This window comes from Eretmochelys imbricata, chromosome 15, assembly GCF_965152235.1.
Source record: "Eretmochelys imbricata isolate rEreImb1 chromosome 15, rEreImb1.hap1, whole genome shotgun sequence".
In the NCBI taxonomy this organism is placed as follows: domain Eukaryota; kingdom Metazoa; phylum Chordata; order Testudines; family Cheloniidae; genus Eretmochelys; species Eretmochelys imbricata.
The window spans coordinates 4,934,852-4,949,867 of record NC_135586.1 but is presented as its reverse complement, the minus strand read 5'-3'; the positions used below and the strand labels follow the sequence as shown (position 1 = coordinate 4,949,867).

Below are 15,016 nucleotides of genomic sequence, written 5' to 3'. Positions count from 1 at the left end.
CCTATTTGTGTGATGAATGAATAAAGAATGCATGAATGTGAAGCAACAATGACTTTATTGCCTCTGCAAGCGGTGATCGAAGGGAGGAGGGGAGGGTGGTTAGCTTGCAGGAAGTAGAGTGAACCAAGGGGCGGGGGGTTTCATCAAGGAGAAACAAACAGAACTTTCACACCATAGCCTGGCCAGTCATGAAACTGGTTTTCAAAGCTTCTCTGATGCGTACCGCGCCCTCCTGTGCTCTTCTAACCGCCCTGGTGTTTGGCTGCGCGTAACCAGCAGCCAGGTGATTTGCCTCAACCTCCCACCCCACCATAAATGTCTCCCCCTTACTCTCACAGATTTTGTGGAGCACACAGCAAGCAGTAATAACAGTGGGAATATTGGTTTAGCTGAGGTCTAAGCGAGTCAGTAAACTGCGCCAGCGCGCCTTTAAACGTCCAAATGCACATTCTACCACCATTCTGCACTTGCTCAGCCTGTAGTTGAACAGCTCCTGACTACTGTCCAGGCTGCCTGTGTGCAGCCTCATGAGCAATGGCATTAAGGGGTAGGCTGGGTCCCCAAGGATACATATAGGCATTTCAACGTCCCCAACAGTTATTTTCTGGTCTGGGAATAAAGTCCCTTCCTGCAGCTTTTGAAACAGATCAGAGTTCCTGAAGATGCAAGCATCATGTACCTTTCCTGGCCATCCCACATTGATGTTGGTGAAACGTCCCTTGCGATCCACCAGAGCTTGCAGCACAATTGAAAAGTACCCCTTGCGGTTTATGTACTCGCCGGCTTGGTGCTCCTGTGCCAAAATAGGAATATGGCTTCCGTCTATGGCCCCACCACAGTTAGGGAATCCCATTGCAGCAAAGCCATCCACTATGATCTGCACATTTCCCAGGGTCACTACCCTTGATATCAGCAGATCTTTGATTGCATGGGCTACCTGCATCACAGCAGCCCCCACAGTAGATTTGCCCACTCCAAATTGATTCCCAACTGACCGGTAGCTATCTGGCGTTGCAAGCTTCCACAGGGCTATCGCCACTTGCTTCTCAACTGTAAGGTCTGCTCTGATCTTGGTATTCATGCGCTTCAGGGCAGGAGAAAACAAGTCACAAAGTTCCATGAAAGTGCCGTTACGCATGTGAAAGTTTCGCAGCCACTGGAAATCATCCCAGACCTGCAACACTATGCGGTCCCACCAGTCTGTGCTTGTTTCCCGAGCCCAGAATCGGCATTCCACAGCATGAACCTGCCCCATTAGCACCATGATGCATGCATTGGCAGGGCCCATGCTTTCAGAGAAATCTGTGTCCATGTCCTGATCACTCACGCGACCGCACTGACGTCGCCTCCTCGCCCGGTATCGCTCTGCCAGGTTCTGGTGCTGCATATACTGCTGGATAATGCGTGTGGTGTTTAATGTGCTCCTAATTGCCAAAGTGAGTTGAGCGGCCTCCATGCTTGCCTTGGTATGGCGTTAGCACAGAAAAAAGGCGCGGAATGATTGTCTGCCGTTGCTCTGACGGAGGGAGGGGCGACTGATGACATGGCTTACAGGGTTGGCTTCAGGGAGCTAAAATCAACAAAGGGGGTGGCTTTACATCAAGGAGTATTTCAGGCAGGACTTTACGGAGGGTTCCAATAAGAAATGGTGTACCTAAGTTATTGTTCTTATTGGAACAAGGAGGTTAGTCTGGCCTCTGATTGATACATGGCTAGATTTACCTCGCTGCACCTTCCCTGTGAGTGACTGCAGTGTGACCTAGAGGAATGAGTCCCCTAGACGGGGGAAGGGGGGGAAACAAATGAGTACAAAACAAATCTGGTCTATTTCTTGTTTTGATCCACTCCATCTATCTTTTACATCTTTGGCTGGCAGCAGACGGTGCAGAAGGACTGCATGCTATCCACATCTCATGGCTGCCCGGCAGAAGATGATGCAATAGGACTGCTAGCAATCCGTATCGCCTGCCTGCTCACCATAAGACAGTTCAATAGGACTGACTGCAGGACTAAAGAGAATGACCTGGTCAAGTCACTCCAAATTTAGTCCCTGCACCCATGTCTGCCCAGGCGCTCCCGGCCGACGTGGCCAGGAGCACCTCAGACATGACGATGATGGCTACCAGTCGTACTGTACCGTCTGCTGCCACAAGGCAAGGGGTTGATGCTGCTGTGTAGCAATGCAGTACCGCATCTGCCAGCACCCAGGAGACATAGGGTGACGGTTACCTGAGCAGGCTCCATGCTTGCCGTGGTATGGCGTCTGCACAGGTAACTCAGGAAAAAAGGCGCGAAACGATTGTCTGCCCTTGCTTTCACGGAGGGAGGGAGGGAGGGAATGGGGGCCTGACAATATGTACCCAGAATCACCCGCGACAATGTTTTTTGCCCCACCAGGCATTGGGATCTCAACCCAGAATTCCAGTGGGCAGCGGAGACTGCGGGAACTGTGGGATAGCTACCCACAGTGCAATGCTCCAGAAGTCGACTCTAGCCTCGGTACTGTGGAAGCACTCCGCCGAGTTAATGCACTTAGAGCATTTTCTGTGGGGACACACACACTCGAATATATAAAACCAATTTCTAAAAAACCGACTTCTATAAATTCGACCTAATTCCGTAGTGTAGACATACCCTTAGACTGTTAGCTCCTTGGGGCAGCGACTGTCTCTATTCTGTTTGTACAGTGCCCGACACGGTGGGGCCTAGGTCATGACTGTGCTCCTAGGGGCTACCTCAGTACAAATACTACTGCTACTCCTAAACATAGCACACTTGCCAACACACACTCACAAACATGCCCACCTACACACACATGCACACTGACAAATGCACATACACAAACGCTCTATCCTACACACAGAAACACACACATACCTCTTACATACTATCATGCACAGGTACACTCAGAAACACACACCCCACATGACACACACCTGGAAACACACTAGCCTACACACTTGCACACAGCTGCATTGTCCGGCCCCAGCTTTCAAAAATAATGAGTCAGGTTCCAAAAATCATAAGATTTAAAACTAAATAATCCCCGTTCTGTCGATTTGCCTTCTGAGCATCCAGGGGCCATGTTTCCCCAGTGTTCTTCTCAGCCAAAAGGGCTAGAAACTTTTTTTTTAAACTTACTTTTTTTTAGTGGAAACACAAGATCTCACCTCAGTCCAAGAGCTGAGGCTTTAAGGAAGAAATCAAATATTGCGAGGCGTGTGATCAGATCACAAAAGGTGGCAGAGACAAACATCCACACGCTTCCTACACATGTCGTCCACCCACAATCACACACAAATCCCCACACACCTACTACCCACACACAATCAAAAACACGCACATGTCTTTTAAACAGATCCCGGCTCCATGTTCCAGCTCCCAGTCAAAGTCCCGCCTATAGGCTGGGACACTGGGAGGGGGCTGTTTTTTCCAGAGGAAATGCCATGGCAGCGGGGGCAGAGGGGACGACATGCAGAGACAAAGGCGCATCTTAGGGGAGCTCCTGGTCTTCCTGGGGTGGATCGTCCCTGGGACCTGGGCTGGGGTGGCAAGTGCAGTGCACGTTCAAGGACTGACATAGCTGCTGTGCCCTCAGAATGGGGGCTGGGAGGAGAGCGAGTGCCCCTGCCCCACTGAACCAGGGTTGCCAGCCCTCCAGGACTGTCCTGGAGTCTCCAGGAATTAAAGCTGAATCTTTAATTAAAGATGATGTCATGTGACAAAGCCTCCAGGAATACGGCCAACCAAAATTGGCAGCCCTACGCTGAACTCTTCCATTGCTGGGGGCTGCAGCACTGGCGTGGACCTCAGCAGCCTATCCTGGGTCCCTCTCTGATGGCTGGGGAAGACGGTCAGGCTCCTGGTGACCGGCGCAGCTAAGTGTCAATGAGCCCTGTGAGCACAGGGCCCAGCCCAACAAAGGGAAACAAATTGGAAGCGAGAAAAGGCTTGGGAGACCATTGACAGGAGCTGTCTGTGGTGAAATGAGCTTATCTGAGCCACTTGCTAGCACCGAGCTCACTAATTAAAAGCCAGAGCAGCAGAGAATTACTTCCCGTCTGCTGCTTCTCTAGCAGCCAGGAATCAGAGTCACTGACAGGCTGCCAGCAGCAGAAGCAAGACCTGTCACCTTCCTTCTGCTCCTGTGGGCTGGGAAGAAACACTGCCACGCCTCTGGCTCCGTAGGCCAAGAGATTGGGGCTAGGCCGGGGCAGACAGCCAGCAGCTGTGTCCACCACCAGGGACCTGCGGGGCCCTCACTGCACAACGGTACAAAACACCTGAATGGACAGTACTGAAAGCAGGTGATATAGCTCTGAGGATGGGGATGGGGATGCGGGGGGGTGGGGCATATATTGACATGACATCCCGATCCCTTGTGCGCAGGAGGAGGGGTATATTCACAAGCATTCCCAGCCCGTCCCCTGTCTAAAATCTGCCGTCTGCATTGGTTACGTTGTGCCTCCCTCCCATACTGGCAGGGCACCTGTGATGCATCCAGGGAGACGTTCGATTTGCTCCCAGGTAGGTTTTAGGCCCTGCACTATTGTAAATGCCGGTGAGGAAGAGCTGGAAGCAGCCCTGATTTCCCAGGCAATACGTATAGCTGGATGCTGTGTTACAATGGAGCGGATGCTGTTGTGGTGCTGACTGAATTCCACCAATCGAGCGCCATCCCTGACCCCCTGATGCTATGAATCACGATGCTGAAGAAACCTCCAGAAAAACATATGTCCTTTCCTGCAATTTTTCTTTCTTAGCGGGAGAGGAATTGTGCTGGCCAGAGAGATGCCAGGATTGTTTTAATTTCCCAGGAGGCTCCTCCTGGTGTGACACCTCCCCAGCAGGAGACTTCAGTTGCTTTGTGTTACTTTACTCCATACAATGGGAAAGGATGTGTCAAAACATGACAAGCCAGCCAGAATGTGTCATAATACTGAGCTCAACATGCAACCTTCCAGGGAGGCACAGCAGATAATAATATCAGACTCATATTATCCCAATGTGCTGGGTCGGTGTCATCTCCCAAGTGAAATATGATGTATAGGAATCTCATGTCTGTGTGGGAATATTGGATCAGCTACCGATTTATTAGCTGTGCCGAGTGAATTCTTATGACAGGAGTAAAGCATGTGTCTTGGTTTCCAGCCTTTTATCACGTGAAAGAGACTCTTCCCCCTCAGCCACTTTGATACCTTTGTCGTTGCTTCAGTAAACAGTTTGGTGGAATTTCCATATGATTTATGCTCTTATCATCTGAGTTTGAAGTTGCTACTTAGACTCAGAGGTGAGGAGATTGCATTAGATACAGTATCAGCTTTCAGGCTTGCCTGTGAAATGCATTCCGCCATTCGAGAGCGGTGTTTTGATTCCACTGCACATATGTTGGCTGGAACTACCAGGACTCTCTCTGTGTCTTGCTAATTTGTCCAGTTTTGTGTCAGTGTCTTGGTCTGCCCAGCTCTCTGATCTCTACTCTCAAGCTACTACTTTAAATTTAGCTATAAAGAGGCATTAAAATGCATGACCAACATTTCCGGTTTCTTCACAAAGACCAAACCTGCCCTAGAAACGAACATAGAAAGATGCTCTTTGTCCCTTCGCTCCAGATGCTGTGATGAGCTGGAAAGGAGACACGTGACACAGAAAGGAACACGATCACGTGGCCCGAATGGCACGGGGCATTTCACAAAGGGGCATGTGCTGCTTTCAGATCATGGCTCAGCAGATTAGTTAGAGGGACCACCCTCATTCCATGGCAGCGAATTACTAGGAGGGCCCTGTTAAAAATGCCTTCCCCGGTTCCTCAGGCTAGTCTCAGCCTGTAGTTCGCGCTAGTGTAATGGGCCCAGAGTAAGATGCATCTTTTGCTGTGAGTGGTGGGGCACTTCAATGTCTCCCTGTGGGTTTCTGGGTTACGGAGAGAGGAGAACTCACTGGATCTGTTGCCTGTAGTGTGCCTCGTTTCACTACCAGGCATGCACCCGGTACCAGGTTTACAATGGCGCCATGGTGCCGGCCCCACACTCAGAAAGGGCCCTGGTGCCGGACCATGGCACTGCCCCTTCCCCCCTCCACTTGTGCTCTGCCCTAAGGCCCTGCCCCCACTTGGCCCCTTCCCCCTGAGGCCCTGCCCATCTCTTGTTCCTCTCCACCCTCTCACCCCCTGCTTGCTCCTCTCTGCTCCCTCCCTCTGTGCAAGTGGCAAGGCAGGGCCTTGTGGGGAAGATGCCAAGCAGGAGACAGGCTTTGGGGGGGGGCAAGGGAGGGGCCACGGTCCAGGTGCCAGGGCCCATGAAAGATTAATCTGATCATGCATGCACCTCAAAAGTCACCCAGCTTGCATTGTGAGTTTTTTGCTAATGCGTATTTGGGGCTGGGCCCTGTGAGAGCTGACTGCTCTCAGCTCTCACCAGTTTCAGTGAGAGTTGAAAGCACACAAGCCCAGATCCTCAAAGGTATTGAGGCATGTAACTCCCATTTGAGGGTCTGGGCCCCAGCACCTTGTGGGGCTGGGCTCTGGGAAGGAGTGGGGCTGAGATTCAGCATGCAAATGTGTTGCCATTTCACACTCATTGCATGCAAAGCACAAATGAAAGATTCTCCTGTGATGGGTTTCAGAGTAACAGCCGTGTTAGTCTGTATTCGCAAAAAGAAAAGGAGTACTTGTGGCACCTTAGAGACTAACCAATTTATTTGAGCATAAGCTTTCGTCCAATGAAGTGAGCTGTAGCTCACAAAAGCTTATGCTCAAATAAATTGGTTAGTCTCTAAGGTGCCACAAGTACTCCTTTTCTCCTGTGATGCAAACTCTCAGGGGTCCTTGAATCTGGCTGGACACAACCTCCCCCCAGCACAGTGTCACCCTCTGGCAAAAATAAGCCATACCCCACTGCTCTTTCAGAGGTACTCCATGGACTTTCTTGGAGAAAAGGGAAGGCCAAGGTATGAGATCACACAGCACTTGGCTGCAAAATGGTCAGTATTAGAAGAGGCAGAAATGAAGCCCAATGCCCTAGTGTCTCTCTATAAACATGCTTGGCTTGTCAGTTCTTCTGAGAGTCGGATGCAATCATTTCCTGCAGAACAAAGGGGTTAGTGCAGAGAGACAGCTGATGGAAAGGCACAAGAAGAGATGCTAGTTCACATTTCTGTACGTTCATGTACCTGCTTGGGGGGCTGGGGGAGGGCTGGGATAGCAGAGGGTGCAGCATGGCTTGTGGTGTGCCAGACTAAGAGGAACTAAAAGGGTAACACCGGCACAATGCAACCCATGCCTGCCTACTGCACCCTCTGCCATCCCAGCCCTGGGCCACTCTTGAGCAGAGGGCTTGTCTTCATGTACAGCAATGCAGCCAGCATAGTGCTATCCCACCAATATAACACTGTCTACACGGGAGTTAGGTTAGTGTAACTACATCACTCAGGGGTGTGGATTTGTCACCCCCTTGAGCGTCGTCGTTATACCGATATAGGGCTGTAGCGTAGACCTGGTCCTAGTGTTGAATAGTGCTTAATGGGGCGGTGATTCTGCCATGGAAAGAAATGCCCCAAGGGAGTAAGGCTATTTACTACTTTGGGGTAGGGACTGTCTCTGTGTTAGGACATTTATCCAGAACCTCCCTCCACTTCCTGATCGTCACAACACACAATGCAATACCACACTATGCAGAAATGATATGAACACTAATTTCCACTTGTGGCCTAACTCTGAGGCCTCCCAAATGTGAAAGACTGATGCAGTATTCAGACTCTCTCTCCACGCGTACATTGATTTTAACTATTGTGTTGAGTGGCAGAAGAGTTTTAATTCTTTATTGTAATTGTTTGGCTGCCTGGCACACGCTGCTTGCGAATACCACGTGGTTAATGCAATGCACTTGCAAAGGTGAATTTCAGCCTAATACATGAGTTGCAGAGAAAAATGCTCTCCTGTAACTGACTCTAATTTACTTTCTATTTTTGTTGTCCTTTAGGAAGCAAACTGCTGATTTTGGTGCTTTGCTTGAACATCCAGTTGGAAGTGGAATCTTGCCCTGGGGCGTGTGTATGCTACAGTGAACCCAAGATCACAATAAGCTGTCAGCAGCAGGGACTGACAGTAATCCCCACTGAGATCCCCATTCAGACCCAACGCATCTTCCTGCACAACAACAAGATAACCCTGGTGAGGTCCACCAGCTTCAGTTCCTGCCGCAACATGACTATCCTTTGGATCCATTCCAACAACATCAGCCTCATCGAGTCCAGGTCATTTTATGGGCTTGACAAACTGGAGGAATTAGACCTCAGTGACAATGTGAACTTGAAGTTCATCAATCCCACCACTTTCCAGGGTCTCATTCACCTTCACACCTTACACCTGGATCGCTGTGGGCTACTGGAGCTATCCACAGGGCTTTTCCGAGGGTTGTTCTCCTTGCAGCATCTCTACCTTCAGGATAATAACCTGCAGAACCTGCTGGATGACACTTTCCTAGATCTTGCAAATCTCACCTATCTGTTTTTGCATGGTAATAAAATTAAGAGCTTATCAGAGAATGTCTTTCGTGGGCTGATCAACCTGGATCGGCTCCTGTTGCACCAGAACAGAGTCAGCCTGGTTCACCGCAGGTCTTTTCATGACCTTGGGAAAGTGATGACCTTGTATCTGTTCAATAACAACTTGACGGTGCTCTCTGGAGAAACAATGGCTCCCTTAGTGTCCCTCCAGTACCTTCGTTTAAATGGCAACCAGTGGATCTGTGACTGTCAGGCTCAGTCCCTCTGGAATTGGTTTAAACAGTTTAAAGGATCTTCATCAGAGCTGGAGTGCCATCTGCCCGCTAACTTGGCAGGGAGAGACCTCAAAAGACTGCAGAGCAGCGACCTGGAAGGATGTGTCGACTCTTCCAATCAGATAAGAACAAGTGTTTTTAGTACTAAGACCAGATCTGGCAAACTGCCAACCACCGACTCCCCACTAAATTCCCGGGATGGCTCCCAGAAGTGCTGCCAACCGGAAACTGATAAATCCTTTATTTATGAAGCCAAGGGTAAGGCAGGTCCATCTTCACACAGCAGCCGGCCGTCCCCCAACAACCCTTTCAAAGATAAGGAGAACATGTCCAAAATCAAGTACATCGAAACGGACCCTTCCAAAAATGGGAGCAACAAGCAGATAAACGACTCCCCTTTTGGGACCTTCCCCAGCGTTGTAGACCCTCCATTGACCAAGTTGAAACCAGAATTCCTAGCTCCCATTCAACCCTCCACAGTCCCAACCAAAAAGAGGCAGGGGTGCTCTAAAAAAAACAAGTCGAAGGCCCAGTGCCGCCTCACCCAGCAAGGAAACAGCTCCACATTACATTCAAGCCTGAGTCTTTTGCTTCCCCTCTTGGTGTGGAGCTTACTGTTGCTCTGCTAAAAGCAACTCTTTCCCTTGGTCAATGACACATTAACACCAGAATTTTGCTGACCTCCATAAATGTTGCAAGAGTGAAGCAAACTGCTATACACCCCGAGAAAGCTTTGTTACACAAAAGTTAACTGGATGCCTTTATAAAAAAAAAAAAAAAAAGACAAAACCAAGATGTACATAATTTATTTGTCCTGAAACCTGTGAGTTATTATACCTTTGGTCTTTGAAACTGCACTTACTCACATAGCAGCTTTTGCTAAAGCAGATGGTAAAGAAATATAATTTACACACACACATACACACACACACACAAAACAAAACAAAACAAAACAAAAGAGTATGTAAGAAAATGCTCCTGAAAGAATGTTTAAAATTTGTTTGTAACTTGAACTCATACTGAACGGCGTTGCAAGTTCCCATTTGCAGAGGTGATGCATTTGATGCTACTTTACTCCTATGTTTATGAATATTGCAGTTTTACTGTGTTCATTTCCGTCATGCCATGTTTATGGGCAGCATTTGTTGAAGAATGCTGCCTTTTCCTTCACTGAGATTGCAGTATATATAGATATGCATTTTATTTTACTTGTGTACAAGTATACAAAAAATATAAAATAAAGATTTCTTTTTCCTAAGCTGTCGTCATCCACAAGAGGTGAAGCATGCTGGTTAACTGAAAAGCTTGGAAAATAAAAGGGGCTCAGATCTTCCCATTTAACTCTCAGGCCTGGGAGGTAGCATCCAATATCTAATGTGAAGTCAATAAATGAGATGTACTTTGCACCATTATGCAGTCTTTAATTGGCATCAACAAAGGATTTCCTTGAATTAAACATGCTGAGCTAATGCTCCAGCTTCCCTTCCCACCTGTCCTACAGCTTCCCCCAACATCTCATGCATATTTCAAGATGCTCAGAATAGCTGAAAATATTAACCCAGCCCCCTCCAAGCCAAATGTTCCAAACTCTTTGGTGTAGGAATGGTGACTAAGCAATCCTGAGTGCTCACAGGAGTCACAAGGTGCATTTTTCTTTAGGCCTGTACAAATTACTGAATCCAACCCTGTGATTAAGGAATCTGCCTGCTAATACTCGGGAAGTGTTTCCAGAGCAATGCTGTGTTCACATTTGGGTGTGTCAACCAGGAAACATAGCCCCAGACAGGCTGTTGCTAGGCAATAAACATGGCCTTGTGGCCAAGCAATGGCTAGGTATCAAGGAGATCTGGGTGGCCTGCCCAGGAGGTCTGGTGGAATTCACTTCATTAACCCTGCAGCTCACTTTCCCATCTGTACAATGGGGATAATGCACCCTTGTGTTATGAAGATAAATACATTGCTGTCTGTGAGGTGCTCAGATACCATGGTGATGGGCCCATAAAGTACCTTGGATAGAAATCCGTATGTTTCTTTTGTATTAAAAACAGACCTGTCTCTTGTATCCCAGGTTATTCCAGAGCTGTGGGGGAAATCATTAGAAGATGGATTGCTTTTCCCCATAAAGTGGCTAGGTTTCCTCTGTGATCTGTAACTTCCTCAGTGAGAGGGTGAAGTCATTTGTATATTTGCACCTAAGCCTGATTTGTAACATGCAGGTGGCACGTAATGACTTGACCTTTGCCTCTTTATTCTGTGCGAGTCATAGGGCCTTCACCACTGCCTTCCATTTTTGGCAGTCCCTTGCTGCAGTCTTAGCTTCTTCCCATGTAATTCTGATAGCTTTCAGTTCTGCTTTGGTTATGTGTTTTCCATCATCTTTGGTCTGCCCCACTGCCCTTGTCCTGGAGATTACAGGCCTAGGCCTGCTGAGAAAACCAAAAGCAAAAGGAATCAACGCACCAGAACCACCCATAACATTTTTCTGGGCTTGACAGAGAAGAGGTCTGACACTTCACATACCTTGGCAGCACCGTAAGCAAAGCAGGTGGGACAGGCAAAGACACGAAAGCCAGACTAGCGAAAGCCAGACATGCCTTTGTAACCCTAAAGCCGAGCCGGAGTAACAGAAACCTGGCCCTCCGAAGTAAACTTTGAATATTTAACACCATTGTAAAATCTGTCTTACCATATGGTACCGAAACTTGGAGACTTATTAAAATCTTACTAACTAAACTTCAAATTTTTAGAAGCAGCTCCCTTAGACAAATCCTCAACATCAGAGGTCCAGAAAAAATTCACAGATGAAGAGCTATGGAGGAGGATGAAATGGAAATGGATAGGACAGAAAATTATGGAATGAAACTGAAGCTAGCTAGCTGACACATGGAGGAAAGAACCAAATACTATAACAAGACAGGTACTGGCATGCAAAACTTTGGTCTAATTCTGGCTCAGATACCATGGCAATGGGTTGGGTTTGGTGCAGGGCTGGCTGGCTGGGTGGCATTGGTGGTCTGTGATATACAGGAGATCAGGTTCGATGACAGGGTGGTCCCTTCTGACCTTAAAATCTATTACTCCATTGTTAGACTCTGAGCAGGTGGGTTTCACAGACAAATATTTGCCATAGTAGAGCAAAAATGTCTGCACTGATGCACCAACGACATCCAAGTTTAAAACACACTCCACTCTGGATCCACATCTAAACCTCTTGAGTGGCCTGTGTCTCTGAACTGGGCCAAAACTGAATCCCACATCTGACCCCCCTGAATGTCAAGGTCATGCCAATCCAGCCCCGATCCCTGGCACACCCCAAGAGGCAGAAGCCCTAAGCCTGGCACCTCCTGTGGGGCTGAAGCCCTGGGGCTCCAGGAAATATTCGGTGAGAATTTAAGCCCTGTCTATGGCCTGCAGTGGAGTGGGCTGAGAGAAGCTTTGGGAGAACAATGCTGAAAAGGGGGGAAAAATATGTGGTGGTGGCGGGGAGAGGTACCCAGATACCACAGTGATGGGCACAGCGTTATAGATTAGCATAGATATTCCAAAGTTGTTTCGATTCTGGGTAAGCAAGTTTAAGTTAAGGATCAAGACCCCATTATCCAATGCATAGTCACCAAATGCTGCTATAACCCTCCCATCCTAGCACATGGGTTTGGGTCAGGGCCCTGCTTTGCTTCCTGGGGCTTGGAGTGATTGTGCTCAGTTTCTGTCACTCGTTGCTGTAGTCTCCTTTCTGCACCTGGGTCTCACCTCGCCTGGGAGGGCCAAGGGGCAGATGGTGGGACAGGGATGGGACTAGAGCAGGGGTGGGGGGAGATAGCCAGGAAGGCAGGGGGTGGCGGAGGATAGGGGAGGAGAAGGGGCAGGAGGTGCTTTCGCTGTGTATTGGTGATGTTGATATATAACAGCAGCTGGCCCATCCTTAATGCCTCTCATCCGAGGATCTCAAAGCCCTCCACAAAGATGCACCAATAAACCCTGTCAACCCCATAGGCAGGGCAGAATTTCTAACCCCAGTTTACAGCATCACAGCGGCTAGGTGAGTTGCTTAAGTTCACATGGGGAATCAGTGGCAGAGTTAGGACCAGCACCCTGCCCCTCACTTCCTCACCTGACAGCCACTGTTGTCAGGGGCTCCTGGTCTGGCCTTGGGTTGCCCCGCAGTTGGGTTCTTGTGACAGGCTTGAGAAGGGTGGCAGGGTGACACAACAGTGTATTTAAATTCCAAAATATAACCAGCCTCCCCTTAAGCCCGTAGGATCCTGCATGCGGCATTCCCAGCCAGCGCAGCATCTGTCCTCAGTTGGAGGCCCTAGGCCCACCATGGCACAGGGCCCCCAGGTCTCCAACACCATAGCCCTCCTTGCCTTGGAGTGGCAGGGGCAGCAACATGGAGGGCAGGAATGCAGTTGTGGCGCTATGTAGCTCGTGATTTTATGGCCTGCCTGGAGATCATGGAATTAGCCCAATGCTGGGACTTTCCAAACGAGGTGTGTAGGGGGGATGGCAGCAGGGATTCCTGCTTCAGCCGCCTGCTGGTGGACAAATCCTGGCATTGGGCTGCTCCAGCTGCTCACGGGCGCTAGCGTCTCATCTGGCTGGCCAGTGGGGAGAAGGGGGCAGAGCTCACAACATGCAGCATTTAGGCTCCCCTCTCCGGCCTGCCCCACAGTGACCCCCGGCAGCTATGTGTGCTACTGGTTTGGACGCATGGTGTCTAAAGCCAGCCTTTCATGTCCTGATCCTGTAAGGTTTGCAGTGCCCTGAGCACCCAGTGACGTCACTGGCTGCTCAGCGCATCACAGGATCAGGCCCTTCAATCACAGAGGCCCAGTGGCATTATGGCCCTGAAAGCAAGGACAAGGGACGCAGCACAACTCTTGGAAAAAACCACGGGCAAGAAGAGAGTGTAATGATGGGTAGGGCCTGTCACCAGAGCAGTGAAGTGTGACTTTGCTGAAGCTGGACTCCTAGGGTTGCCAACTTTCTAATCGCACAAAATCGAACACCCTAGCCCCGCCCCTTCCCCAAGGCCCCGCCCCCACTCACTACATTCCCCTCCTTCGGTGGATCACTCTCCCCCACCCTCACTCACTTTCACTGGGCTGGGGAAGGGGCTTAGGGTGCAGGAGGGAGTGAGGGCTCTAACTGTGGGTGCAGGGTGGGAATCTGGGAGCTGCGGTGGGTCACCAGAGGGGCGAATTTAAATCAGCTTTATTAACCTTGTGGACACTCTCATTCATGGGCGTCATGTAAAACTCCCTTTTTGGTAGGCTAGCCCCCTCCCAGCCCCGTCCCTTCCACTCGAGGCCCCACCGTTACCCTGCTACTTCCATCCCCCCTTGCCGGCTGGAGCCCCAACCCCTCTGCCCCCACGATGGCCGGAGGAGCCCTGGCAGAACTGCCCCACCCCAACCCCCGGTCCAGGGTGGCCCAAGCACCGCCCTGACCCCTAGTCTGGGTCACTCCCTCCCTTATAACTTTTAGCCCAGTGGTTAGGGCACTCACCTGCCATCTGAGAGACCCCCTCCCCCTTTCATATCCCCACTCTGCCTTAGAAGGAGAGGAATTTGAGAAGGGCTCTGCTACCTCTCAAATGAGGGTTCTAACTCCTAGGCTCTGGGGTATTCTTGTGGGTCCCCCTCGGTCTCTCCTGATGAAGCTGACCCACTGTGGCTGAATAATGAAAGAGTCATTGGAGCAGGAGACGGGATTCGGGTCTGGCACATCCGTGGGGAGTGCACAAACCACCAGGGTATAGATTTGCGCTCTCTCTCCCCACCAGGGACCAGATTAAAGAGTCAGTTGGGCCAGTATTTAGAGCACCCACCTAAAAGGTGGCAGGTCCCTCTTTCAATTCCTTCTCTGGAAGAGTGGGGACTTGAACCAGCGTTCTCTCCCAGCCTAGGCGAGTGCCCTGACCAGTAAGCTAAATGTTACAACAGAGACTCTTCCTTACCCCCAGGCTTCTTGCAAACAACGCCTTAGGCACCCAACCCCAGAGAGGCTTCATGGCTGTGAATTGCTGGCAGAGGTCAGTGCCTATGTCTGTCAGAAGGACAGGATTTAACACACATCCCTGTCACGGGATCTCCCTTGGGCTACTCCCCACCTGGCCTGCTGGCTTTTGTGGATCGCGCTCTGTGGTGTCTCTGTCTCCCCATTCATTGCACAGGGCGTCAGGGATGTCAGCATGTTACCTGATGCTGAGCATTGCCACACCCTTGGCTTAGATC

General features: G+C 49.8%; 1 protein-coding gene across 1 annotated transcript in view; it reads left to right on the top strand.

Annotated features, from left to right (window-relative positions):
• Positions 1-9,409, top strand: part of RTN4R (reticulon 4 receptor) — a 107,748-nt gene extending 98,339 nt beyond the window's left edge. The window contains exon 2 of the mRNA XM_077835340.1: positions 7,980-9,409. Coding sequence (XP_077691466.1) covers positions 7,980-9,409 — 1,430 coding nt within the window. The remainder of the gene's footprint in view (positions 1-7,979) is intronic.
• The last annotated feature ends 5,607 nt before the right edge of the window (positions 9,410-15,016 follow it).